We start from the raw sequence: 26,139 nt of genomic DNA, 5'->3' as shown, positions 1-26,139 counted from the left end.
CACACTAAGCTCCAATGCCATTTTTTTCAGTTATGAATCATTTTAATATTTCAAGGTAATAAAAAAAGTCCTTTCATATACAATATTATAATGAATCTCACTGCTCAATAAAGTATCAGAATGAATTTGACCTGCTGGATATAAAGACACACTATCTTAACAGCTTGATGTATCCTATAACAGAAAACAAAATGCAGGTTAGATAAATCCTCATTGCCACAATGGACCAGTATATAACAGTCAATCTGAAACACACTAATGCTTATTAATGTGGAGTGATAATCAGCGTTTTAAAATCATTTTCTTTATGAGTAAAATGTTCTTTCTGTTCTTAGCTTGTTTATTCAAGCATTTTCATTCACTTCATTGTTATACTTTAGAATTCAAATGTCCTGTTGATTCCTGGTACCTATGCCCTGTGCTGTAGGTCAGTTTTAGACCAACCTCAGGAAAAATGATGTACCAGGAAGAATCAATGTATTTTATGCTGACCTCTCTGAAAAACCTGCATATCTGCAATTCAAGTAAAAAAAAAAGAAGAAAAATCTGAACTATTTTCATCAGAATGAAAGAGGGAGTACTGTAGTAGTAAATAGTAAAATGTTTCAAAGGCTTTTATAAAATATCACTCCTTTGAAGATACTTCCCGGTACTTCTGCACATACTGTAAGCAGCCTTGAAGTCTCTTTGATTCAAGTTTCCTTTACAAATACAATAAGTTCTCTAAAAGTGTTGCAGGATTTTAAAATCTTACCCTTTGTTAGCTTCAGTTTCATTTTCACAGGCTTTTCATTTTTAAAGATTCATATTTAAGCACTTACTGGGAGATGGCTGTGGAATGCAACCAGCTGCTGTTGAAAAAAACATAAACTAAACCTCTGTTTAGCTTCCATTTCCAGCTTCGACCCACCGGCACAGCCTCTCCAGCTCAGTAAAGCGAAACAGAGTTGTGGTAAATACCGCACTTTCTGATATAGCTTTTCATTACCAGACTCCGACATGAGTCTGAGGTAGAAAGTATATACTACAACTCAGCATTGCTTTACTGAGCTGGAGACACTGTGCTGGTGGGTAGTAGCATATATAATAATTGTTCAATCGGCAACCAAAAGGCTACACATTACATGAGCATAAAGAGGAAACTTGATTGAAAAAGGTAAACGGAAGTTTGTTAAATATGCATACATATAAATATTGGCTTTAGTAGAGCATTATCTTAAGCCCCTTTCACACTGGCACTGTGTGGCTACCCGGGCCACATTTGTGCGTAGTACGAAACCATGAACACACTTTTGACCCGGGTTGAGCAAGACAAAATGCATGAAGGCTGTTCATAAACTGACAAAATAACAAACAGCCACACCTGCATGAAGATTTCACTCCCTCAAGGAACATTTCAGTTTATTCTGTTTAGCCATGTTTTGGTTGCTTGAGACACGCCATGAGCTAGATTGGAGCAGGGATGACAAAGCATTCGCTCTAATCAACATTTTGGCTGACGATTCAATCCGGAGAAGCTTGGATGGAAGCGTCCGTATCAAGCTGCTTCCGGGGCACTGATGCTCTCATTGTGTGTTTACTTATGTCACCCAGCTCAACCTTGCTTTATGAAAAGCAGTGTGAAATCACGTAGCTGATGTGCATGACACTGTGTCCTGACCTGGGTAGGTTCCAACTGGAGCAGAGCCTGCCAGGGGCTTTACAGTCCTCCAGAGCAGAGCATTTTAACACAAAGGTACTTCTCGTATAACAATTATAGTCATTATAGCCTTTTTTGACAATTGAATTGGTTTAGAGTTAAGAATTGTAAATCATTCCAGACATATTTAGTTTGAACTAGAATTCCTATTACAGTAAAGCTATTGATGCTAATTGTCACATTCCTGATTAAATAGGGATAACCGCATTAACACATGGACTTTGTCATAGCGACAGCATGGTGGCACAGCTTTTGCACAGCACACATTATACATTTATTTAGTGCTTTGAGGGAATCTTAAGGAAAACATTTAAGAAAGAATAATTACATGTAACCATCCTCAGACAGAAAAAAGCAAGGACGACAAGTAGAACGATCCAGTTACATTACTTGTAAACCCAGATGTAGGCAAGTAAAATTGGAACCTTTTTGTAAAATCATTCTAAAATCTTAACAGCTTATTTTTTGGTGTTTAAATCATAATTCTTATGATGCATGGCATCCAAAGTCTTATCAGAGCCCCTTCCTTAATTCCATAAAATGACTCCCACTGGGCTGGCACGGCACTTACAAGTTTGTTTTAAACCTGAGTCAGCATAACTTCTGTGATGGGACTGTGTGCAGCAAAGAAAGAATATGGGACTCTCAATATGGCAAGGGCTGGTCTATAGTGTTGAACCTTTTTATGTATTTTAGATATTGCAGTAAATGTCCAACTGTATGATAACTAATGGAGCAGTGAGAGGGTCTTGAAGCTAATAAAAGGTAAATTGATTTTAAAACCTTGGAGAGTACACCTTACAGTGTTTTCTTTGTTCCAGGCAGCTAAATACTTATTTTACCCAACAGTTAACCATACATCATCCTTGATAATTCAGACATAATTCAATCTTAATAAAGTGCTGAATTCTAAAAAAAAAAGTAAAATAATTACCGAACGGATGCACAGGAGAATACTGAGTAGAACATTGTTTTCATAGTTGCCTTGCACATGGTTTTCCGTGCTTGTAATACTACCAGTTCACCTAAAGAGTGTTAATCTTGTTTCTCTGGGTTCCTAACACTGTTTCAAAAACCCTAACATCTAATAAAACCATAACGTTATTAGAAACCATGCAAATTAATAACGAATCATATTTTATTGAAGTTATGAAGACTAATCCAACCTTACAAGAAAAAGTTACTAAATAATAATGAATCACCGTTATATTCTTAGAAAATAATCTATACTTTCTTATTAAAGTAACAAGGTCTAAAAACATAGGGCCCAATGCTTTCAGTAATAACATCAACACTACATTTTGTTATTGTAACACACTGTACATGTAAACTGCATCTTGCTTATCTATTGTTCATGTTACAACCTTGGCATGGTATAGATGGATTATTGGAAGTTTTATTTCAACTTAGTAAAGATATTTCCCCATATGTTTTAGAACGTGCAATGCCTGGAAGAACTATGACCACTCTCCCCCAAATATGACATGTTCTTTAGTCCTCCTGCTGTTTCTTTAACAAAAAAATAAAACACACCCTTAAAAACAGAAAACATTCTTCGGAAGGCGTTACATTCAGTCTTGATTTCTAAACAATCTCATGATGTCTGATGTTGGTGATACCAGCAGGATTGACTACATTTCCCCTTTAACAGGAATCCCCTTTTGCAATCAGCATTTGAAAAGGTTTTTTTTTTACTTCACCAGCTAAAAAGAAAGCTGGGTTAACACTACTGCACAGATCTTCCCTAAGTACATTTAGCGCATCTTATAATCGTTGGATATTGATGTTTCGCAGAGCTGGCCTTTGAAATCCAACTCAACAGTGAAGTCCAAATCACGCTGCAAGAAAAACAGAAAGAAAAAGTCAAGTGGTTAAAAAACAGGAACCTTGAGAGCAAATCTCGCTCTTAGAGAACAAATACACTATTATCAGTGACTTCCCAGAATCCCTGAGGTCACATTTACAGAATTGAATTGAATCAATCAAAAAGACTGTACAACTTAAATGGGGAATCTTCATAAAATGTCTTCATAAAAATACGATCTTTAATATTATAGATTTAAAAAATATATATTTTTTGCCTATTGGATTTATTTCCCAGGTTTAAGGATCTTATCCTAATGCCAACCTTTGCTTTTGGCTCAGTAAGTGCACTATGCTGTAAGATTCAAGGTTTCAAGGCTGCCTGGGAACAACAGCTACCCTCGAGCCAAGACAGCACTAAGATACAAAGCATCTGCAGTTCCAATGCAGGGAGTGTGTACAGGGAACTACAGCAGTGGCATATAGCTACCCTCCTGATGAACTGCAGGCTGAAAAGAAAAATTATCGAAAGCTGTGAGACATTTTGGCTGATGCTATTACCAGTGTAACACTAAAATGGTGAAGATCGAAATGAGTTTATTTGTACCTCATAGTTTAACACTGCAATTGAAAAACACTATTGGAACTGCCTTCAACAACAAAAACAATTTAATAACATTTGAATCTAAAAAATCACTGTTTTGATTATAAAATAGGTAAACTAAGATAGAAAAGCTATTTTGTAAAAATACATTTTCAATCTTGATTTAAAAGCAGTAAGCTTCCCAGCTTCCCTGCCAGAAGGCAGCAGAGCATTCCTTAATTTAGCTTTACAAAAAGGCCCTTCCTCCTATATTATTTGTATTCACCCTGAAATAACCTGTAGCCCTGCATCCTGTGATCTCAGAGTGCGGTTAGGAGTATACAGGGTGAATAATCTGCAGCCCTGCATCCTGTGATCTCAAAGTGCGGTTAGGCGTATACAGGGTGAATAATCTGCACCCACGCATCCTGAGATCTCAGAGTGCGGTTAGGAGTATACAGGGTGAATAATCTGCAGCCCTGCATCCTGAGATCTCAGAGTGCGGTTAGTATACAGGGTGAATAATCTGCAGCCCTGCATCCTGAGATCTCAGAGTGCGGTTAGGAGTATACAGGGTGAATAACGTGCATCTTGTGACCTCAGAGTGCGGTTAGGAGTATACAGGGTGAATAACGTGCATCTTGTGACCTCAGAGTGTGGTTAGGAGTATACAGGGTCAGTAACTCAGTAAATTAATCTGGAATTGTCTATCACCAGATTATTTAATGTTTCCTTCTTATAAGAAACATTTTAAAAAAAGTTGATTTATTATTTTTATATTTTGTTAAATTTCTATAAGTCGCTTTGGATAAAAGCATCTGCTAAAATAATAATAATAATAATAATAATAATAATAATAAATAATAATAATAATAATAATAATATGAAGTCTTTTTCTTGGGGTTACACCCCTGCCACTAGTCTGATGCAATATTAAAGGCAAAGCTTTTTTGCAAACTGATCGGCACCCTGTCCAGTAATCTCCCATGCCGGTTAGGAAACTGAGCACTCTGAATAAATGACTTACAATGTTTTTTTCATTGGGCTTCATGGTGATGGTTCCATATATTTCCTCACCCCTTCTCACAGTGAGATAATCCTCAAGGTAAAATACAGTTTGCTTCCAATGTGTATAAGGAGCATCGGGTGCTGTGGGAAAAACTCAGAGATACAACATGATTCAGATTCTAGGGAAGAACAGGACTACTGCAGCACGGAGGAAATCAAATAGGAAAATCTCTTTCTAATGCTCTCTTGTCAAAAGAATGTGTTTATGCCCGCCCCTGTGTGTATTTTGTGTTATATGTTGTATGTTAATATTGGTGTATAGTCATTGGTACATGGGATATAAATGGGTCTGTGTAACACGAGTGTTTAAAATGTATATTTGTATTTAGGCACGAGGATTGTACAGCACTTCACATGCAAGTAAAAAGTAATAATATGTGAGCACAGGGAATTGCACTTTATTAATTCACGTGCAGTTGTACCGAGACTCCAATTGAATGATTGCTTAGCAATCGAGTCTCGGTACAGCTGCTTAAAAGCAGCATGTAGCATGTTTTCACTCACTCAGGGTTGTGTGTTCGGTGAGTGGAGAACGGGATTGGAGACAGAGGTAAAAATAATAAGAATAGTTAAAGTTAAAGTATTAAGTAAAATAGAAGCTCATCGTGTTTTGTTTAGTGTTAGTCCGTTTTGTTTGTCTCTTTGTTTTGGAGAATGTGCCGTGTCCTGTGTTTTTTGTTTGCCTTACAACCTTTATTTTCTGACTGTTTATTTATTAAATGCTGAGTGAGACAATTTGTTCAGCTCCACCAAACTCCACCTCTCTGTCGTTTATTTCCTGGTTCCTGTTTCTGTTCTGACGTCCCCCACTCTGGCCGTCTTTGTGACACCACTACACTGTGCTTTTTGTGTTCTGTTCTGGTAATTAAAATGCACTTGTATAATGCACTGGTGAGACTGCACTTACAATACTGTGTCCAATTCTGGTCAACACATCATCAAAGGAACATTGTGTTGCTAGAGAGGATTCAACAAAGAGCAACCAGACTATTCGCAGAGCTGAAATGAATTTGCCATTAATATAGGCTGAAAGAATTAAATCTATTTAGCCTAGAACAAAGAAGAATTAGGGGGGACATGACTGAAGTCTTTAAAACCTTTAAAGGTGTTGACATAGTTAACTCTGACCAATAATTTTAAGCACAGAAACCAGGACTAGAGAATACAGTTGGAAATTAAGTGGAGATAGACTTGGGACAGAGGGAAGGAGACACTTCTTCACAAAGAGAGCGGTGAGGGCATGGGGTGGGTTACCTGGTCATGTTGTTGGTGCAGAATCACTTGGATCCTTTAACGTTAAACTTGACAGAGTTTTGAAATCAATTAACTACCAGGAACCGGACAAGTTTAAATGTGCCAAATGGTCACCTTTCATCCGTAAATGTTCTTGTGTTCTTATCTCTCATGTATTCTTGACACCAACAAAATCAAGAATAAAAATAAAAACAGGGCTACCCAAGCAAAAAAATAAATAAATAAAACATGACATTCAGATCTGCTTATCCACCTGCCTCTAGTGTCAAACAATCAAAAATTCACCTGCACACTTTGTTTGGGTGTCCTGCTGGTGGCAGAATAATTACTCATATCAAAACACAAAATCTAGGGAAGGAAAAAGTGGAGCCTTGACTGAATGACAGATTAGTTAAAAATGTTAGCATTCATGGAATACATTACTGCTCCAATTGTATAAGAAAACATTAGTCTGTTAAAATGTGTCTGTTTTCTTAGTACAGGAATTTCTGCATTGCTTTTCTGATATTGCATATATGTTGGAGTCTTATTAGACTGTTCCATCTCTTTTGGTTGCTGGCATCAAGAATGTGCCATTCATGCCCTCTGAAGCCAAAGCATGAATGCCAGTTCACGACTTCTTGAGCCTGTCATTCTTATCCTGTGCACAGGCAAACAGTAAGAATGACACTCACTGTGAAGGACACATCAGGTCTGGTGTGATCACTTACATGTTTAGGACTTAATAATTTCAGCCAGGGTTATAACAGGCAAATAATAGATTACTGTAAACAATAACAGCAAAGCCTAAAATATTAGAATGACTGCAAATACAGTATTTGAAACACAAATCCATTAGCACTATTTTCTAGAAGGATAAAATACAATAAATAATTACAATAAAATTATTTATTACTTCTTGTATTGGGTGAAATTTTGTTTTTGAAAAAAATAAATGTTAATAATGATTTGGACTTTGAGAATCTAGCCCCTGTGGTGTTTTTATTTTTTGTATTCCAGTTGCAAGTATAAGAATATTTTCTTACTGTGTTCTAGCTATGCTGCTATGCAAAGAGTGTGAAGGCTACGTTGTGGCTTCAAAGAAAGAGGTATGCCAGATTAGCTCCAAGTCTTTTACCCAGCTCTTGTCTTTAGTTGGTGTGTTTTCTCGGCTTGAATTTCGCTTTCGAAAATCAACTAATACTGTTTATACACGATGACTTTAAAAAACAAACAGAGCCTCAACAGAGCTTTCAGAAACATGTCTACTTGTAATTACAGCCCTGAAAATCTCATCATCAATAAGAAATATGATATAAAACAAATGTGCTATTCTTACATCCATTTGGGACAGAGTGTTTCAAGAGAGTATGCTAGGGCCACATTGAGGTTTTAAACTTCTTCTAAAAGCATAGTCAGAGCAAGTGAAAAGAATTGAACAACGTTAACCCTAGTCATTATTTCAAAGGGAGAGTTGCATGTTTGTGATGGGTTACCAAGCTCTTATTTGCTGAATCATTGATGTCATTTAAGAACCGACTAGACAATGTACTGGGATACAGCAGCTATTTAGAACATACCAAGCATTGATGGTTCAAATGTTCTCCCTTCTTGCTTAACTTTTCATATGTTTTTCTGTTCTTGAATACATTGGGGACCAATCAATTCTATAAATTCCGATTTTCTATTCAGTGATACCAAGATTCATTTAGCAAGTTTACCCCCAGCACCATATACTAGGTTCTAGGGAGTAGGCTAGACTGTGAGTGGAAAATATTGATATTTTCTAAACCTGTATTCAGTATTCACTGGAGGAATTCACAGGGGGCTTGCTCAGAGGATGAATTTAATCCTACACAACAGGCACTAGGATATATTTAGCAAAGCACAAAGCCTGCCAAAATACTGTGTCAGAAGATTAAGAAAACCAAGGATAAATATTGTAAAGTGTGTGTCATTACCACCCCCCCACCCCCCCAACACACATATACACAGCAATAGGTTAATTTGTGGTAATGTATCTGACTTAACTTTGCCCTCATTGGTAGTCAAGTGGCTGTTATTACACACATCTATCTCTCTTTCCAAACAACATCTTGAATCGCATTATATTAGGATGTATTAGTCATAACTGCAAGCACAGAAAGTCCATTTGGGTTGAGTGTACTGTATGGATGAAAATGTTTTTCAAACACAGTCCTGCAGTGGAGAGGACCAGAAACTAGAGGTTATCTGCAGTTACATCTGGGCCTACAGAAAAGCATACATACATACATACATCAATAAAGACACATAAATTCAACCATGTTTTTAAAGGCATAGATCACACACCACGATAAACAGGCTGGTATACATTCACTTGGGGGTAATCCAGGCACAGAGTGGCTTATCTGTTGGGTTGAAGAAGCAATGGAGAATGTAATGATGCAATAACATGTGTATGTCACATGGTAATTACTGTAAGGTAAGAGCAATACAGATATGTTTGAAACTTCTGCTCAGGCATTAGGCATTGTATTACTCTGTGATGTTAACTCTCATAGCTGTTTACTCTGTGATATGGGCTTCAATAGCAACCCTATGCATTTGTTTTTATTAGAGGCATTGGTGTTCCCCATGGCTTGTACTGTACCAAGACCAATATTCAGAACTCATTGCTAGCTGGATAAGATGCAGCATGTGTAGACATACCCCAAGTGACTCAATGTCTGCCCTTCATGTACACACATGCACGACAGTGCCATGCAGAGGTTGTAGTCCAGTGCAGTTTACCTGTTGAAAAGCCGATTTTCTTATGACACTTGGTGAACTCAATGTTGAAATAGGTGACGAGAGCGTGGGTGTAATCATTGCGCTGCACTTGAAGGCAGAACGCTGAAGTAAAGGAGAGATCATCTGTCTTCACAGTGTAAATATCCACCTCCTGTGTTTAACACAGATAAAGACAGAATGGTTCATAGTTGTGTGGGATGTTGTACAGCAATCTTACAACAGCGGGTCATATGCCTACTGTAAGCTCCTAGAAAGGACAGCTGTTTATAGTTGCAGAAAATGCTTTGCAAAGCCTTTCTTTTGCAGGGCTGGTTAATAATATTGGGAATCTTACTCAATTAAAAGCAGTTAGCTAAGCATCTGTGTTTCAATACAGAATTTTAAGCAGAGATTAGATTTAAATAGTGTTATACTGTGTGTTAAACAGACTATACCTAAAGTTAAATAAATAAAAACAAAGTGATCAATTTCAAGAATCTTTTTTTTTTTCTTATTTTCTACCTTTAGAAGTTAGTTGGATTTCTTGATGAAGTCCTTAAAAAAACATTTAAGTTTTGTGAATAGAGTGTTTTACAGGCTCATAGCTTTAGCACATATCTTTAGCTCATAACTTTCATCCATTAAAGCCAATGTTAACAACTTAAATGACTCATGAGGTAAATCTTCGTGAATAGGACCTTGGGGCTGCAATTGTGTTCCTGTACCTCGCATGTTTTCACACATACAGCATAAGAAGCATTAACACGCTGACTAGTAGAGTGCAGCAAGCTCCATACATTTAGAAATACTAAAAGAAAATTCAATTCAGTGACAAATGTTTCGCCTAGAAGTCTTTTCAATGTCTTAAAATCTTTTGTTGGCTACAAACAGAAAATTCCAAGTGTCAGAATCCTCTGAGTACTGCTTGTGCTGAAGTGCATTGGGAGTTTGTGATAAGATATTATCAATCATCTTGGTCTGTGCTTCAGACTGGCTTTGACTGTTCAGAAATGCAATTTGCCTTCAGGTTGGTGCGACTTCAAATTGCAGCTCACAATAACGTCCTTGAGCTTTCTCTTCTTCCTTTTTGTTGTTTGTTTGCCTGTCATGACTCAACTATTCTTAACAGTTCCCAACCAGCAGTCACTCATGCATGTGATGGAATCTAAATTCAGAACAGCGTAGCAGCACAGTACTTCTCAAGAGAATCATCAGTAAATACACATTTAAAATAAATAAAAAGAATGGATAGAGAAGGACTACCTCCAGATGATTAGGGGAGAAACCAAGAGGGCTTAAAAGACAAACTGACATGTAGCTTTAAGTAGCAAGATAGTTACATAATTATTTTCAAAACTTGTTAAGGGCTTAACATAATTGAGTAAAGGATGAGGTAGCATTGGTTGCTGACACCTATGCCCATTTAAGGAATAGCCTACCAAGGACACATTCCCTTATAAAATTAGTTCTGATAATAAGATCATGAAACTTCCCATTAAAACTGAGCATAATTTTGTTTGAGGTACTAAAAGACAAACTCCATTTATTATTAAAACAAGCCGTAGATATTTTACAGCTACTAAATTAGCTTATAAACTATTGCTTTAAGACAATAGCCTTTTTTATAATAAGCTGGCTTTATCAGATTCTTTAAATGCATTATTTTAATGGGAAAAAGCACTCAGACATCAATCTATAGAATTCAAATGATTGCAATGCCATCTCTTTCTTGTTTTTCTTAGTTCTTGATGGAAATCTATATGGTATAAGACTAATAAGGTTTTTAAATTATTTATAATACCAGTAAATCATTTTGAACATGTCCTCCTGTTGCATAAAAGCCAGGCTAAATTAAACAAGTTGTTTGAAAACTGTTAAACTGAAAATAGGCTTTAGCGCAGTCAGCACCACATATCCTTGAAAATATTTGTGTAGGACTGTTCCGGATGAGAAGAATATTAAATAGTTTACAGTAATATAAAGTATGTAATTTACACAGGATTGGACAAAGTATCAGAAACTCTTGTCTGAGCACTGTCAATGTGATACAGGGCTGACTTGGACATTGACTTAAATCGTCTCTTCGAGGTGTTGTTGGGATAAGCAATCTGTTGTGCACTCTGCTCTTCACTGGTTCTTGTTAAACATTAGTAATTTGTGCTGACTTAGAAGTATGTATTACAAGGGACGAATTGTATAAGGAATTCCCCAAAGGGTGTGTTTTTATACATGTGCTACACATGTGTTCTGTTAAAGTTTTGTATGTTTAACAGAAACCTCTGACCTTTATTAAGCAGGAGTTAGTCACCACTTGCTTGGGGTCCACAATATCCACCAGGGGCTCCTTCATGGCAACATTTCGGATGCAGGTCATGTCAAAGCCATACACACTCTCCCACCCTGCAGGCACACAGATGGCCTGCTAATTATCCTGCATGCATTGCATCTCACATTTGAGCAATATTCATTCCTATTCGCTCTTGCTTGTTCGACCTGACTGTGCAGTACTTGTCCTGTCCTTATGTCAAAGTACCGGTAATTGTAGCTAACAAAACAGTTCCATACATTTTGTCCGCCATGCATGTCCATTCATGTCTCAAATGTGCAGTTGTGAAAGAAACACCTGATTGAGAAAACATATCTTCATTTTAAAGCACAATATCTGGCGAACATTAGATTAAAGAAAACTCATTTTCTGGATAATTTCAAAATTGTCCCTACCCAATCAGCTGTTTCCTCTATTGACTGCCATGCTTTCAGTAACATGCTTTGACCTAGAAGACTGCAGGGGTGAAATGAACAAGGAGGTAAGGCAGTAATAGACTTCCTGGTGGGATAGTTTATCAAAATGCAAATATAGCATATATAGTTAATGGTAGTTCAAGATTTGAGTTAGATTTATGGAGTTATTTGGTTGGATACAATAATTTTATGCAAACAAGATGTTACAGAGAAAGTGTAAACGTATACATGTCTGCATTTACTGTATGTACAGTATTTACAGGGGAGGGAATGAGTATTGACACTTTGTAATTTACACTTTGAAAAGGCTTTGAAAATCAGCCCCACACAGCCAATAGCAGCATCAGTAGATTTCTGCCTGCCACCGGGAAACAGAACCAAATATTGCAGCACAGGTTTGCATGCCTTTGGTGTGCAGCACCCATGCCAGGGTATTCAGTGAACTCTCCTAATAATACAAACCGGATCACTGACACACCTACAGTATATCTTTGCAGATTTTGGTATCTTATCAAGTCTGTGTGTTTCAAAAGCCAGGGTCTTATATTTGGAAAGTTCTTCAGTTAGTGAGATCTGGGTAGTAGACTCAGTGGGTTATATCAGTGGGCTCAGTACAGTGTCTTGTAAATGGTGCATCTTAGCATGCTACAGTACGGTGATGCTCCAAGTGCAAAGGCACTAAGTAAACCTTGCAGCAATGTAGTTTCTTTTTCTTCAGAAATATATGCTTCATAACAGAAGCCCATCTTACAGTGAATTTTGAAGTCCTTGTATTGTCTGTCTTCAATGGCAATGATGTACAAGGTAGCTCGATCTGGGAACATCAGCCCTCCAGGTTTCTGTTGATGAATTGTGGAGGGAAATGTGTCTCGTAATCAATTCACCTGACAAAGACATCACATTTTGAACTGCACATACAAGAACCAGACAAACACCCCCCCTTGCATGACATTGTTCCTGCCTCTGTGCCCTGTCACATCAGGTTCAATCTCCCAGCCATTCCTCAAGCCCCTGGATATCATTTCTACATAAATGTATCTGAGTCAAAGCAGCTGCCCCCCTCAAAAAGCATATATTTCCTTTCTCCAACCCCTACCACCAATGCACATGACAAGCCACCCCCCCCCCCCCCCCCCCCCTTGTATCAGCACAGGAATTGGCAAGTCTAACCCTTCAAGCAAGCAAGAGTACAGAGCACCTACCAGCCACTTGTCTCTTGCAAAGATTACTGTATTCAACATGGATTCGTAGAACAGGCAGTAACCCATCCACTCGCTGATTATAATGTCCACTTGATCAACGGGCAGCTCCACTTCTTCCACTTTACCCTTAAAGATTGTGATTACTGAAAGACAGGTGGAATTCAACTCCTGGGTTATTGAAAGAGTATGGGAAGTACAGAAGCTTTGAATGTCATTCCCTCACTAATCTGGGTTCTAGTACTCTACTATTGAGTACCCTCATTTTTCTTTTAATCTGCCTTTTACCAGGCTTTGAAACTGTATTCGACTTTCCCACGAGTGGAGATGAACGCGGCTCTTTTGGATAGTGGTTAAGATGCTCGCTTGTGGTGTGCCGGGTTTCACATTCATCCCCAGTTTCTGCCCTGCTACCTTGATGCCGTGACTCAGATGCTATAGATTTGCTGCAGCCACTTGCTGAGAGTAAAGGGGGTAAGAGTGTAATGGACAGTATTGTGTGGTGCACTGCTGTTACAGATTGCTGTAAAAGCTCTATAACCACTGCTTCAGTATTTTTCACAATCTCACAATTCTTACATTCTTTCATTTTAAATGTCCATACATGGGGGTAACATTAGTGGGATACATATTTATTTTGGTTGTTTTTTGAGCCTTGGAATTGAGGAAACTGAAGCATCTGTATATTTTGGCTGTCACAGGCTGTCACCTGTACCAAAGTTCCCATTATATAGCTCTGTATTCTCTTTTGGTCAGTCAGTGTATAAAAATCTAAAAATTATTTAGAAAAAAAAAATAGTCGACATTCTTACTGTTGTCCAGATGATTCGATTTGATGATTTTTTCTGAATAGTCTGAAATGCTGGAGCATTCGATCTGACGGGGAAAATATAAAAGTAAAAAGACAAAGACAGAAATTGTGATCTCGGAAGCTCAATTATTAAAGTGGTTCTTTAAAGATATTGGACATAGATAAAGTATTAGCCAGTTGCACTCAAAGACCCATTAAGGTAAGTGTGAACAAAATACATTTGAAACTTCTTCAGCCCTGATGTTAATCAATAAAAAACTAAACTAAATTGTAACAAATAATATTCACAAGATACGGACCCTGTTCTATACAACGGAAGTCCAGAATGCTGTCCCCTGTGCCATTCGGAGGCTTATAACGAAATAGCAGCCTAAAGATATGATTCAGGCTCCTTAGTGCTGGAGTCACTCAGTAGGGAAATAGAGGGGTTCTTGAGACTATGGGACTCAGACAAATGCATCATTCCTGGTGATTTTGAAGTTCCATCAAAGTCCACAGAACTTGGCTGCTGCATTGACATAATGCAGCAAAATACCATCACTCTGTGATCACAATTCTGTACGTTCAGACACCTTTAGGGCTGTGTTTGTAAAAGGTAACGTGTGCTACAAATCACATGAGTAAAACAATTGGGCAGACCATTGTGTTACATTGTGCCAACATCTCATACCACTGCAGCTGACATTGCCCCTTTAGTACAATGTATTTCCATTATCTGTTCTGCATTGCCATTGAAGTTTAAAACCCTTGCTGCATCACCTCGGACAGTTCTTCCTGATAACCCTTTCAGACTGATTGCTATGTAGGGTTCATACACAGTGAGTTTAGGCTGTGCTAGCTAAACGCAGGTGTCGGTGAGAAAAAAGAATATCATTAATCACTGTGTGCAAGGCACAGGGGTGTCTATTTTTAAGAAATACTGTTTACTGAACCTCCATTTCACCTTAAAAGAATGCCTGGACATCACTACATATAGTACATACTCCTGGTAACACAAATGACCTCAATAGGTCACGTTACATGAGTGTTTGCTTTTCTTGAGGCATCTGTTTCTCGTGAAATAAACGTGGACATAAATGGTTATTAAAGATTTGATTTGCTGATGGATAGTGCCTGCTTTTTTAATGCTATTTTAAGTGCTGTCGCCCACACTGCTTTTCATACATCATCTATGTGTGTGTGTGTGTGTGTGTGTGTGTGTGTGTGTGTGGGGCTATAGCAAGGGAGGGGGCGGATACTACCGAAGAGTGCTGCAGTGAACCATGAGCTTGTTCCCCACATTATTACAGCCTGCTGTATCCTGCACAATCTGTGCCAGGGCCATAAGTAGGTGCCCAGGCAAGCAGAGGAACAGCTACCTCAGCTGCCAGCAACAATTGTAAAACAGCGATATGAAGAGGGTCCACGGCTATCTTTATTTTTGTCACCCGACGGTGTACTTTTATTTTGTATCACATTTTTGTTTCATTAGCTTGTTTTGCATCTCTTTATACCAAATATAGCATCATCATTTGTGCTGTGCTTGTACGACTGCTTCTGCTCAATAAAGAATTGGAATATTGAGTACCGTAGTACTGATGAGTCCCAAGAAATATGTTGCGAACATTCCACAACACATTTTATTTTGAGATTGGGTTTAAACAATGTTAATGTTGTGCATTGTATCAAGCTGCCTCATCATATCCTCTTCCCTTATGGATAATAACACCAGAGTCTCTTCATCGCTCCAACAGACATAAGCATTGGAGTATAGTTATACACATATAAAGATAGTACTTAGCAGTACTTTACAATAAAGATGTTTTGACAGATGTTTGGAAGTTATTTGTAAGTGTATTCTGAATTACTGTACAGTAGCTGTAACCACCTGAATGCGCAAGCCCATGACGCAGTTTATCAAACATTTTCAGTAATGGTTTTATGCAAAGTTCTAGGGAAGACAGAAAAAAAAAAGTAGAGTGATCTGCAACATCAATCTGATAAAGGAAATACTGCAAACAAAACATTTATTTCCCTTTTGCCATCTTTGGACCATGGTAACTGATGTCTTCCCAAGTGACAGCTTTAGGAAAGGACTTAAACAAGCTCATTAATATTTTCATGAGACACTCGTGTTTATGTGTTTAAGTGGGCGTTGATTTCATGAGCTTTTCCTGGAATCTCACAAGAAATGGAGACTTTCACTGTAAAATAATCAGACCGTTTTTTGGGGCACTGTCACAAGCTTTCCCTACTAAGTTTCAGGTGTATTGTCGATTCACGTGAAATAATCACACATGTAAACTGGTCTAATGATGTCTTATTAAATATGTACAATACAAATACATGGGCATAAAATTAATATTTTCCATCCAGAGTGTTTCTTTTAGATTCATCTGGGATACTTCTATGCAAGGCAATAATCCAAATAAATGACATATTTCTATCATCTGTTGCAGTGTTACAGAGTTTAGTTTTGAAGACATAAAAGGCCAGGGTTATCAAGGACTTTTCTCAAATGTGTAATTTGCTGGCAGAGAGAGACTCGCAGAGATTGATAAAAGCACTGTGTGCTGGTAAGCAGATGAACCCAGGAGATCCATTAGCAGTTTAGCCTCAAGTAATTGTAGCCTACAAATATTGGAGTACCTTACTTTCATTGCAAACAACATTGTGCCTTTCTGTTAAAAACATTGATTGAATTCACAATGTTTTTGCTGTAAAAGACATTTCCAGATATGAGACACTCAATTCCAAGCCGATCACACACTTTGGGTAATTAAGGCCATCTCCCTTTGTAATGCAAGCAAATCCAAACTAAAAATATAGTGCCATATTTCTGAAACTCTGATTTTGATACCGGTGGTGAGAGAAGTTGTTTGTTTGAAGTACTACTGCTTTCATTATGTCAAGTACCATTGCTTGGATGTTTGAGAAACTCCATAATTAGTGTGCTCAGTTGTACACTGTCTCAGTGCAAATGCAACACAAAATATATCAAGAACATCTGAATGTATTTATTTAAATTTTAAAAAATGATATTATAATTATAAAGTGCATTTATAAAGTTGCCTAATTTGTTCACCCTCTTGTTGTATAATGGTACATACTATTAGGCAGGCACAAGCTGATGTAAATGTTACATTTAAAATAACCACAAGCACTTGACAGAAACGTTTGTGTAAATGAATCGATCCCCCGGTCTGGGGAAAATCACTTTGTTAGGATTATTTGGGAGAAAGAAATTGTACATGTTCTGCAGCCCCCTGGAACCATCCCATGCCTTCCCTCAGGGGTTCCCCGCCCCTGGTTTGAGAACTCCTGGAGTACACAACTTGTCATAGCATGTGCATTCGTCACTGCATGCAACTCAGGGGAATACTGATATTATTAACAGGGAGGGTTGGTATCACTGTACACACTAGCAACATTGCCAGAGAGCTGATACCCTCACAGAACTGCAAATAAAGGGCCCTGTTTGCAAAACTGTTCAAATAACTTTTCTAAGGATTGTTTTAAACATTTTCTTACATTAAACAGTGCTTTGAAAAATAAACGGATAAAACCTCTCAGTTGAATAGGGTTTCATGAACTACAAACTCAATTTAATTTGAAACTGGACTTTAGTGGGCTTCCTTTATAAGCATTACTTCAAACTGTCTGTAAACATTTTCTTTGCAAATATGACCCAGTATGCTGACTGTCCTGAATAAATCTGCAGTGTGTTTAAAAGGAGATGAGCTCCTACCCCATACACCTTCTTGGCTCCAGCCTTGGCTGCGAACATCGAGAGGATTCCTGTGCCACTCCCCACATCTAGAACAATCTTGTCCTTAAAGATGTGCTTATTGTGATACATAGAGTTCCTGTACGTGAGCGTTCGGACCTCATCCTTCAGCATCTCCTGTTAAAGAAAATGACACATTTCAGAGGTGCAGCTGTATTTTATACAAGTCAATATACAGTGGTATCCTAGTCATGACTATGAACACAGTGTACAACATTACATGTAGAGTAGAGCACTGGTAGCGCCAGAGATAAATAATCTAAGATGCAGGCATGCATCTCTTCAGGTTTTTTTTTTCAACTGGAAGAAATAAATGTCATTTGGAACCACTAGAATGAATACAATTGACCTAAAATACACAACAGGCAATGGTTTTGACTTGTAAGATTTAAGAGTGTTCATATTGGGCTGAAAAATTCACTATGAACCTCAAGAGGTTACTTGCTCTTCAGTGAGCCATATTAGATGGAATGAACCTGCTTGAAGGGCTGATTGTGACTGAAACACAATTAGTCTCGTTACACTACATCACCAGGTCACGTTGAAGGTAAGTGATACAAGGCAAGCGCTTTCATAATAACAATACAAGACTCTATTGCATTGAGGTGTGATCAATGAGCTGAGGAGGGAACCTTTAGTGATAACTGCATACTGTGCCTCACAATAGCCAGTGCCAGTGCCATTCCAAGCTATTGGCCATGGATTTAACATTGTCTCAGTAAGCATGGGCTGACCAAAATACCTGATGTTGTTAAATAACTATACAACAGCAAAAGATAAAGTGAAAACTTGTGGCAGTACAGTATGTTTGACAGAAGAAAGTGTGCCGCTATGTTTGCATGAATACTACATATGTAGGCTTTAAGTATTAATGTTTCTACATGGAGTGCATAGTGGGCCACTGAAATGGAGACCAAAAACATGGCCTGTGGTAAAAAGGGAGACCAAAAACAGGGCCTGTGGTATATATATATATATATATATATATATATATATATATATAGTGATCTATATATTATATATTATATATATCTATATATATATATATAATAACCATAGTCACAAATACTGTTGGTTTTTTAATTGCAAAAGGAAAAATAGAAACTTACCTCATGAATTCCAAAATGTGCGTAGGAATCGAAGTAATAATCCCTTGATGTCATTTCCTCTGGGCTGAGAAACTTGGCTATCTTTCCCCTGCCAGGACAGCTTGGTAGAGGGGGTGTGTGCGGGACATGTTGGATGGACTGCACCAGCTTTGGTAGAGGCACGGGTTGGACAGCCTGCGATGGAGCGCTGCTTGTCTGCTGAAAAACACAAGAGAACAGAGAGGAGCGGGTGAACCCTCTGAAGAGGTCAAACCAAAGTGATTAATACGGGTCACACATTAAACCACTTCACTGATAAAGTGGTTGTATGGAATAATTCAAATCATTCCATATATTTTCCTCAATGCACAACATTCACTATTTTAGCTAAGATGTATTAAATAATTCTGGTTACACTATGCATTTACTATAGTTTACCATGGTATGTCATGCCATTAATATGCTTTACCATACCTCACTGGGCTTTACAATGTTTTCACTGTGCTTTATTACACTGTGCTATGCTTTTACTGGGAAACTTGGACCCTTGCATTTATTTGCAGCTATCAATAGCAAACAGAAATGACACTTATTAACATTAGTCTCATTTGTGTTCTCTTTATGTTAAAGCACAACCAACATTATTATAGTGCAGTTCCCATGGATCTTTGTCTTGTGCCATTCTCTACAGATTAACAACCTAAACAGCAATGATCACAGCATAGAATTAAGTGTTGAATCTGTCTCATCATTTACTTTGTGAGTACAAAGATAATACAAACAATGGCTCTATGAACTATGAATTACATGCAAATCCTTTATTAGCCACTGTTAATGTATTGGTGTTAGTGTGTGAACAGAAAAAGAGCACTTCACACATATCCTTTTTACCTTCCAGCCACTATTAATAGCAACTCCTAAATTCTGGTAAAGCTGAGGCAGTTACAATCAATTTTTTTTGCATGCATTGGGGTCATGTTACTGGCTGGTTAGCTGGTTGGTTAATAACAATAGTACAAGTATAAGAGACTACCTGAAAGTAAGGCTATAACATGTGCTTCCTTCAAAACTGCACATGCGAGACCAGCATAGAATGGAAATGCATCACAAGATTTGGTTCTAAATTAGTTTCAGTACAGCATTTACATATTTTTTTTCACACCACATTTTTCATACAAATATTTATGAAAGTATTCTTATATTACCATTTCTATTGCATGAATGTAAAACACAACTTGAAATGCAAAGTGCCACTGCAGTATTATTAAATAATTATATTGCTACTGTATAATGCATAAGGCAAGTAGAATTCCAGCAGTAAATATGATTGTGGGATTTCACCTAATATAGACCACACTGATGCCCCACCCATGCCATAATAAAAGCATAGCTAAATGTAACAAAACATAGTGAAAGCATGATAAAGCATAGGTACGCATTGTAATGCCCAGGGAGGTATGATAACACCTATTAAAAAACAATGGTAAATGCACAGTATAGCCAAGGGAAAACTGCACAATTACCATGGCAAACTTTTATAAGAGCAGTGGCACTTTAAAGTGACTAGATGCATCAAGCATCAGGATGCCAATAAATGGACTGCAATACACCAAGTGAGATATTAATGGTTGTATATGACCTCTGTGCTTTGACATGGCAACTCCTGTTTCCAAATCATGCTCCTATGTGATTTGCATATTAATATTGACGAATGGATATTAACGCAGGCTCACTGCAGCAATCAATGGCTGAGGTGCAGCTCTGTGTTTTGGTAATTTCACTCTGCTCCCAGTAATAAGATCCTGCTGATAAATCGAGGAATGGGAATAGCAGAGGGATTACTACGTGGCCGCAGGCTGTTAAGGGAGAATAATTGTAGGACAAAGAGGATAATTCTACAGGTTGTAGGGGAATGCCATTTCTGGCAACAGGTTAATCTTTAACCTCTCAAGCCACAAACACATACTGTACAGAACCCACACAGACAGGCAGTCCGGCATGTACATATATATATATCATATATATATATCAATATCATATAATATATATATATATATATATTATATAATTATATATATATAATTATATATATATCGGTCCAAAGTACAGATACTCAAGACACCTGCGTTACCACTGAATAAAGGGTGCTTATTTCCCCAGCGATATTGGGAATACTCACATACTTTTGTATCTTTTCGAAAAATAGAATAGAAATCCTCTCGCTATGCCATTGGATAAAAACATCAGAGATCAGGGTTTTGTTTCTGAAGCTGACACAGCTCCCCAGTCACTATGGATTTCTTATTTCCAGTCTGAGGGTTGATTTAAATAAAATGATGTAAAATGTCATTTGTATGGCGGCACAGCAGGAAAACGCACTTTCTCTAAAAGGTAAAACAAACTGCGAAGTCTACAAAAACAAAATCAGTCCAAGTCTGGACTCAAGAAATGCATCTTTGCATTTTTCTCACATGTATTAATAAAAAAATAACAGCAACACCATTGTGTAGTTTATAAAAAAACCTTGCAAAATGATGCAAGGGGGAAGGTCCTTCTTTATCCCAGAGCAGCCGTGCCTAATGCTTCAGTGTCTAGTAACATATTTAAATAACAGTATACACATAATACAAAATCAGCAATTTTAAAGTTACATTAAAACCCACTAAGATAAGAAAGCCATTTTATACAAGTGTGTTTTTAGCCTTGACTTGAAAACTGTAATGGTCCCAGCTTCCCTGACAAACAAACACAGAGCATTCCATACTTTCAGAGCTCTACAAGAAAAAGTCCCCCCTCCCATGTTGCTTTTGTTGACCCTCGGAATAACCAGCAGCCCCACATCCTGTGATCTCAGAGTGCGGTTTGGAAGATACGGGGTCAGTAACTCCTGCAAATAACTAGGTGGTAATCCATTCAGGGCCTTGTAAGTTAATAGCAACACCTTAAAACCAATTCTATACTGCACAGGGAGCCAGTGTAAAGAGGCCAAAACAGGGGTAATATGTTCACTGTTCCTGGTTTTAGTCAGAATTCTAGCAGCAGTATTCTGAACAAGCTGCAAGCGGGATACCACATGTTTTGGGACACCAGAATAAAGTACATTACAATAATCAATTCTAGATTCAACAAAAGCATGCGTTAGTCTCTCAGAATCAGATACAGAAATAGGTCTAAGTTTGCATATATTTCTCAAATGATAAAATATATATATATATACACACACACACACACACACACACACACACACACACACACACACACACACACACACACACATTTAGTAACTTCCCTAATATAAGTCTCAAATGAGAGATCAGGATCAACAAAGCCCACCAAACTCTTAATTTTTAGTTTAAGTTTTGATGAGAGACTGCAAAGGTGACGCTCATGTAGTCATGTAGTTTATTTTAGTTGGTACTGTGATCCCACTAGCAAAACCTGTTTTATCTGAATTAAAAAAACAGAAAACTTGCATTTGCACACACAGCAACAGCTCTGTATCTTGACTGTTGAAAGCTCATTTTATCCTACAACCACACTGTCTGGATGGTCATTTACTCTAAAAATTGTTTTGAAGGTGGCGTTTTTTTAAGGCAGTAGTTAATTGGAAGGAAAAGGAGGATGTCTATTAGATTTTTTCATGGAAGCCTATTTTAAAGTTAGACTGTCAGTTTCATGTCAGTATTATCCTATACATTGGGAGCCTTTCTGAGAGGGTCACTGCCAATGGTTTAGATATTGAAGTCAGTAAGGAATTAGGATTCATATCAGGTCCGGATGGATTCTGAATCCAAACCTAATCAATATATACCTTAAGCTTTTAGTTCAATGTCACCTTTAAAACTTATCAATAGCATTTCCATGTGTAGAGAAGGTTACACGAGATTCTTCCGAGGAAATCCATGTGACACTGTGTTTGAAGTAAATGGTTATAAAGCTCTGATTTGCTGATGGATCGTGGCTGCCTTTTTAATACTTTGTTTTAGTGTTGTCGCCCACACTGCGTTTCACACATCACTGGGGGGGATCGGGGGGGTATATCTTTATTATAATAAACTGGGCCAAATCTGAGTGCTGGTTGAACAGGCATTTGGGCTATTAAAGGGAGGTGGAGGATACATACTGAAGTGAACCACGAGTTTGCTCCCCAAATTATTACTGCCTTCTGTATCCTGCACAGGACCGTAAGGAGATGTTCAGGCATCAGCGGGTGATGACTGTGAGAAATGTAATAAGAAATGCTGCCTTGCGCACAAGTGATTTCTATCCTTCAGCAATGTGCTCAGATTCTCACGTGGTTAAGGAATGTAATGGAATTCCATTTTTGACAGATCCTTGACATTTATTTTTAGTTTAAAGTTAACAGAGTTCAACATTAGTGTGCAAAGATAGAAGAGGACACTCTGCCACAGAAGAAAAACAAATGTCCTTCGTGTCAAGAAATAAACTGGGGAATAAAGGAGCTCGTAAATGTGAGAGTAAAGCTGCAGTGCCTCCCAGGCGTTTCCTGTTTCATTGAGCACGTTGTTCCACTGGAGCCTCCAGGGCATCCTCTGTACTGTCTGGGGGTAGAAATAAGGTGCTGAGGCCACGCTATACCTCAGGAAGCAAGACAGAAATAAAAAGGGGAATATTTTCACTAGGATAATAAGATGCAATCTTTCAAATTCTGCCCTTTAAAATAGTTGGAGGAATGCTGATTAACAATGCCTTTTCATCACTGCAACAGTTTTTCTTATTTCAGTGTGTTTTTTTTTCTAATTCTTTGAAGCTGTTAACCTTATCATTTAAGAGACACATGTTGTAGAAGCTGTTCTCTGTTTGCTCCTGTTATTTGGGGCCCATGTAAAGATGTCATGATGATAGAAATATGTTTACTTATAGGGGATTAAAAACTCTCAATGATGTGTAAGGCTGTCGTGGGTAGCCAGGACAGCACAGACTGAACGTGACAAGTCTGAAAGGTGTTTAAATTGTTCTGGAGGGATGCCTGGCCATGCCTCAATGATTACCACTCCTAATTCCTTTCTGAAAATTGAGAGTGGAAATACAGTAAATACACTATAATCGTAAATCTCGGAAAACTACTCACTTCTAAATATTTTGTAGTCATTTTTGTATTACTTTAGTATAAATACATGTTAATTTGGATTCATATGTTGTTTTTTTCTGACTTTATGTGAACGAAAAGACACACATTTGCCCGTTTTCCCATTGGAAATAGTGATATTTTGAAATATCACTTTCCTGGTCACAAAAGCAACGTTTGTGGGGAATAATAGCCATTTTCTATACTTTTGAGGCATAAGCAATTAGGAAATATCACTTACTACCCACGAACAACAACAAAAATTGTTACACGGTGTTATCACTGTTAAAAAAACGAAACCATAGTGGCATACATTTCACGTGTATTAAAACAACGCATGTCTACTCCATTTTATGAATGGTGCGTGTAATGTTTTCTTTTTTAGTATCCGTTCACCGTGAGCGACGAACTTGACTTAAAGGGTCATCAAACAGTAATAGAGTCTTATGCTTTACTAGTCTAGAAGTGTTGCAGTACAGCTCTGGTAACTTTTACCAATTTCAGGAGAGGCCGGGAGGGAGAGACTCGTTGTTTGGGTGTAAGATACAATAGCGATAACTTTTTTTTCACATAACACATATTGTATACTACAGATTAGAATAGGCCATCCACCCTCTGATTTGTATTAGTCTGCATTTGTCATTGAAAAATCATGAACCGGCGGTCCTTCTCCAGGTAGTAACTGCAGCACCACGGACAGCTCCCCGCCACCGCGAAATACTGTGCAAACCAACAGACCGCAACGTGCACTGTTTTTCAATATAAGCTTCAGAGTATACTTGACTTTATTATAACTCGAACACTCCCAAGTCCACAATAATACAAAGTAATATAATCATATTCCCTTAGTTCCAGACTATGTCTGTGCAATCCGATATGATGGCTGGCTTGTACATTATTTCGTTACAGTTCAAATGGCCAAATAATTTGTAATCACCGCCGTTTCTGATTCTATCTTTAAATCTCAGAATGACAACGTTGTATATCATTTATCATGACAAATGGGTAAAAGGATTACAGACCGTCGTTTTTCATTTCCCATAAATCTATGGTGATGCATAATTGAGTAATGCTCCAAATGAACCGAAACATGACACCTAGTGCACACAAAGAACAATAATTACACATCACTGTTTAAAAATACAAATCCACAACACACTAAGAAATAGCTATTGATTTTTTTTTCTTATGAATGGTTTTGTGTAGAAGATTTCTTCTTACCAACCTCTGGGTTCTCAGTCTCCGCCATCTTTCTCCTCAGAAGCAGGCAGCGGGAGGAGTGTTTTATTCCCATAAGAGCCAGCGAGATTTTTTTTTTTTTTTTTTTTTTTTTAACTCGAGGGTAAACAAAAACGAAACAAATCAATCTGAAATCCGTATGTTGCTGTCGGTGAAAATATTAATTTCTTGTTACTAGCCAAACTTTGTTTTCCTATTTGATTATTTTTTTTTTAATTGCATGTAATATAACGGTGAAAGTGGTTTATCAAATGCCAATATACAACTTGATTGTTCCTGAACTTATAACTTTTAATTTCATAATTCAAAAGTTTATTCACTAGTGAAATGCTCTGGACGTGTTTATATGTGATAAATTATATAACATAACACCCTATTCCGTTTAAACTAATGTGTAATGCATAGTTCCCTTCATGTTTGCGGCTGCAGCACACCACAAAAAGAAACGTGGTACTATTCACTTTTTAAATTTATTGCAAACAATGTACTATAAGTTAAAATCCCTTCAACTACTTTTTATTATCACATTTCCTCAGATCCGATTAACGTAATCCACGATATAAATAAATAAATAAATAAAATACAATATAAAATCTGGGTCAGTTTTTTAACAACCTCTTTCTCTTGCTTGCATTTATAAATACAATTGTGCTAGTTTCCTTAAGTCTTCTTCTGAGAGAAAATCTTGCAGGCGTCACTCGAATGTTGCTGATGAAGCTTCAGTGCGGCTGATAAAAGAGCGACAGTCACGCCGGTGGAATAAACTGCAGTGTATTTCGCAGGTGAACATATAAATTGTTAACTGTTTTAATATTTGTTCTTTTTGTTATTGCGTCTGATCCTGAAGATACTTGCTTTGCATGAAAAGCTTAACTTTATTCTCAAATGCGATGGAAACTTGCACAGCCCTGCATCTGAACGTATTTAAATAATCCATCGGTTTCGGTCGCTTTTCTTCAGAGATGCCTTTGTTTATTTCCTGGCTGCCTCCTACATTTCTGATGCTGTTCCACCTTCCCAGAGAATCTTTGCATTGTTGAATGTGAAAGTCAGACTCGTTTTGTAGAG

The 26,139-nt window shown here is 37.6% G+C and overlaps 1 protein-coding gene across 3 annotated transcripts; it reads right to left on the bottom strand.

Annotated features, from left to right (window-relative positions):
• Positions 1–26,139, bottom strand: LOC121320010 (protein arginine N-methyltransferase 8). Of its 3 annotated transcripts, none has more exons than XM_041258107.1 (10): positions 25,058–26,139; positions 18,765–18,959; positions 17,617–17,772; positions 13,891–13,954; positions 13,082–13,224; positions 12,631–12,718; positions 11,422–11,537; positions 9,159–9,309; positions 5,113–5,234; positions 1–3,537 (listed from the first exon to the last, which is right to left on the bottom strand). In XM_041258107.1, exons 1-10 carry the CDS (start codon positions 25,124–25,126, stop codon positions 3,454–3,456), a joined length of 1,188 nt encoding a protein of 395 aa, XP_041114041.1. In that variant the 5' UTR covers positions 25,127–26,139; the 3' UTR covers positions 1–3,453. The 3 variants fall into 3 exon arrangements, with proteins under 3 accessions (XP_041114041.1, XP_041114042.1, XP_041114040.1); XM_041258108.1 differs by having other exon boundaries at positions 18,765–18,962; positions 25,054–25,132; XM_041258106.1 differs by having other exon boundaries at positions 2–3,537; positions 18,765–18,962; positions 25,058–26,137.

The sequence above is a fragment of the Polyodon spathula genome, chromosome 8 (genome assembly GCF_017654505.1).
Source record: "Polyodon spathula isolate WHYD16114869_AA chromosome 8, ASM1765450v1, whole genome shotgun sequence".
Lineage (NCBI taxonomy): Eukaryota > Metazoa > Chordata > Actinopteri > Acipenseriformes > Polyodontidae > Polyodon > Polyodon spathula.
This window is presented reverse-complemented; position numbering and strand designations above follow the sequence as displayed.

What these genes read in the sequence shown, in the direction of transcription:
- LOC121320010 (XM_041258106.1), bottom strand. Translation starts at nt 25,126, where the DNA reads ATGGGAATAAAACACTCCTCCCGCTGCCTGCTTCTGAGGAGAAAGATG. An exon ending in CACATTTTGGAATTCATGAG is followed by an intron (nt 17,773 to 18,764) that starts GTAAGTTTCTAT and finishes TTTCTTTAACAG; the next exon opens with GAGATGCTGAAGGATGAGGT. An exon ending in CTAACTCCTGCTTAATAAAG is followed by an intron (nt 9,310 to 11,421) that starts GTCAGAGGTTTC and finishes TGTTAAACACAG; the next exon opens with GAGGTGGATATTTACACTGT.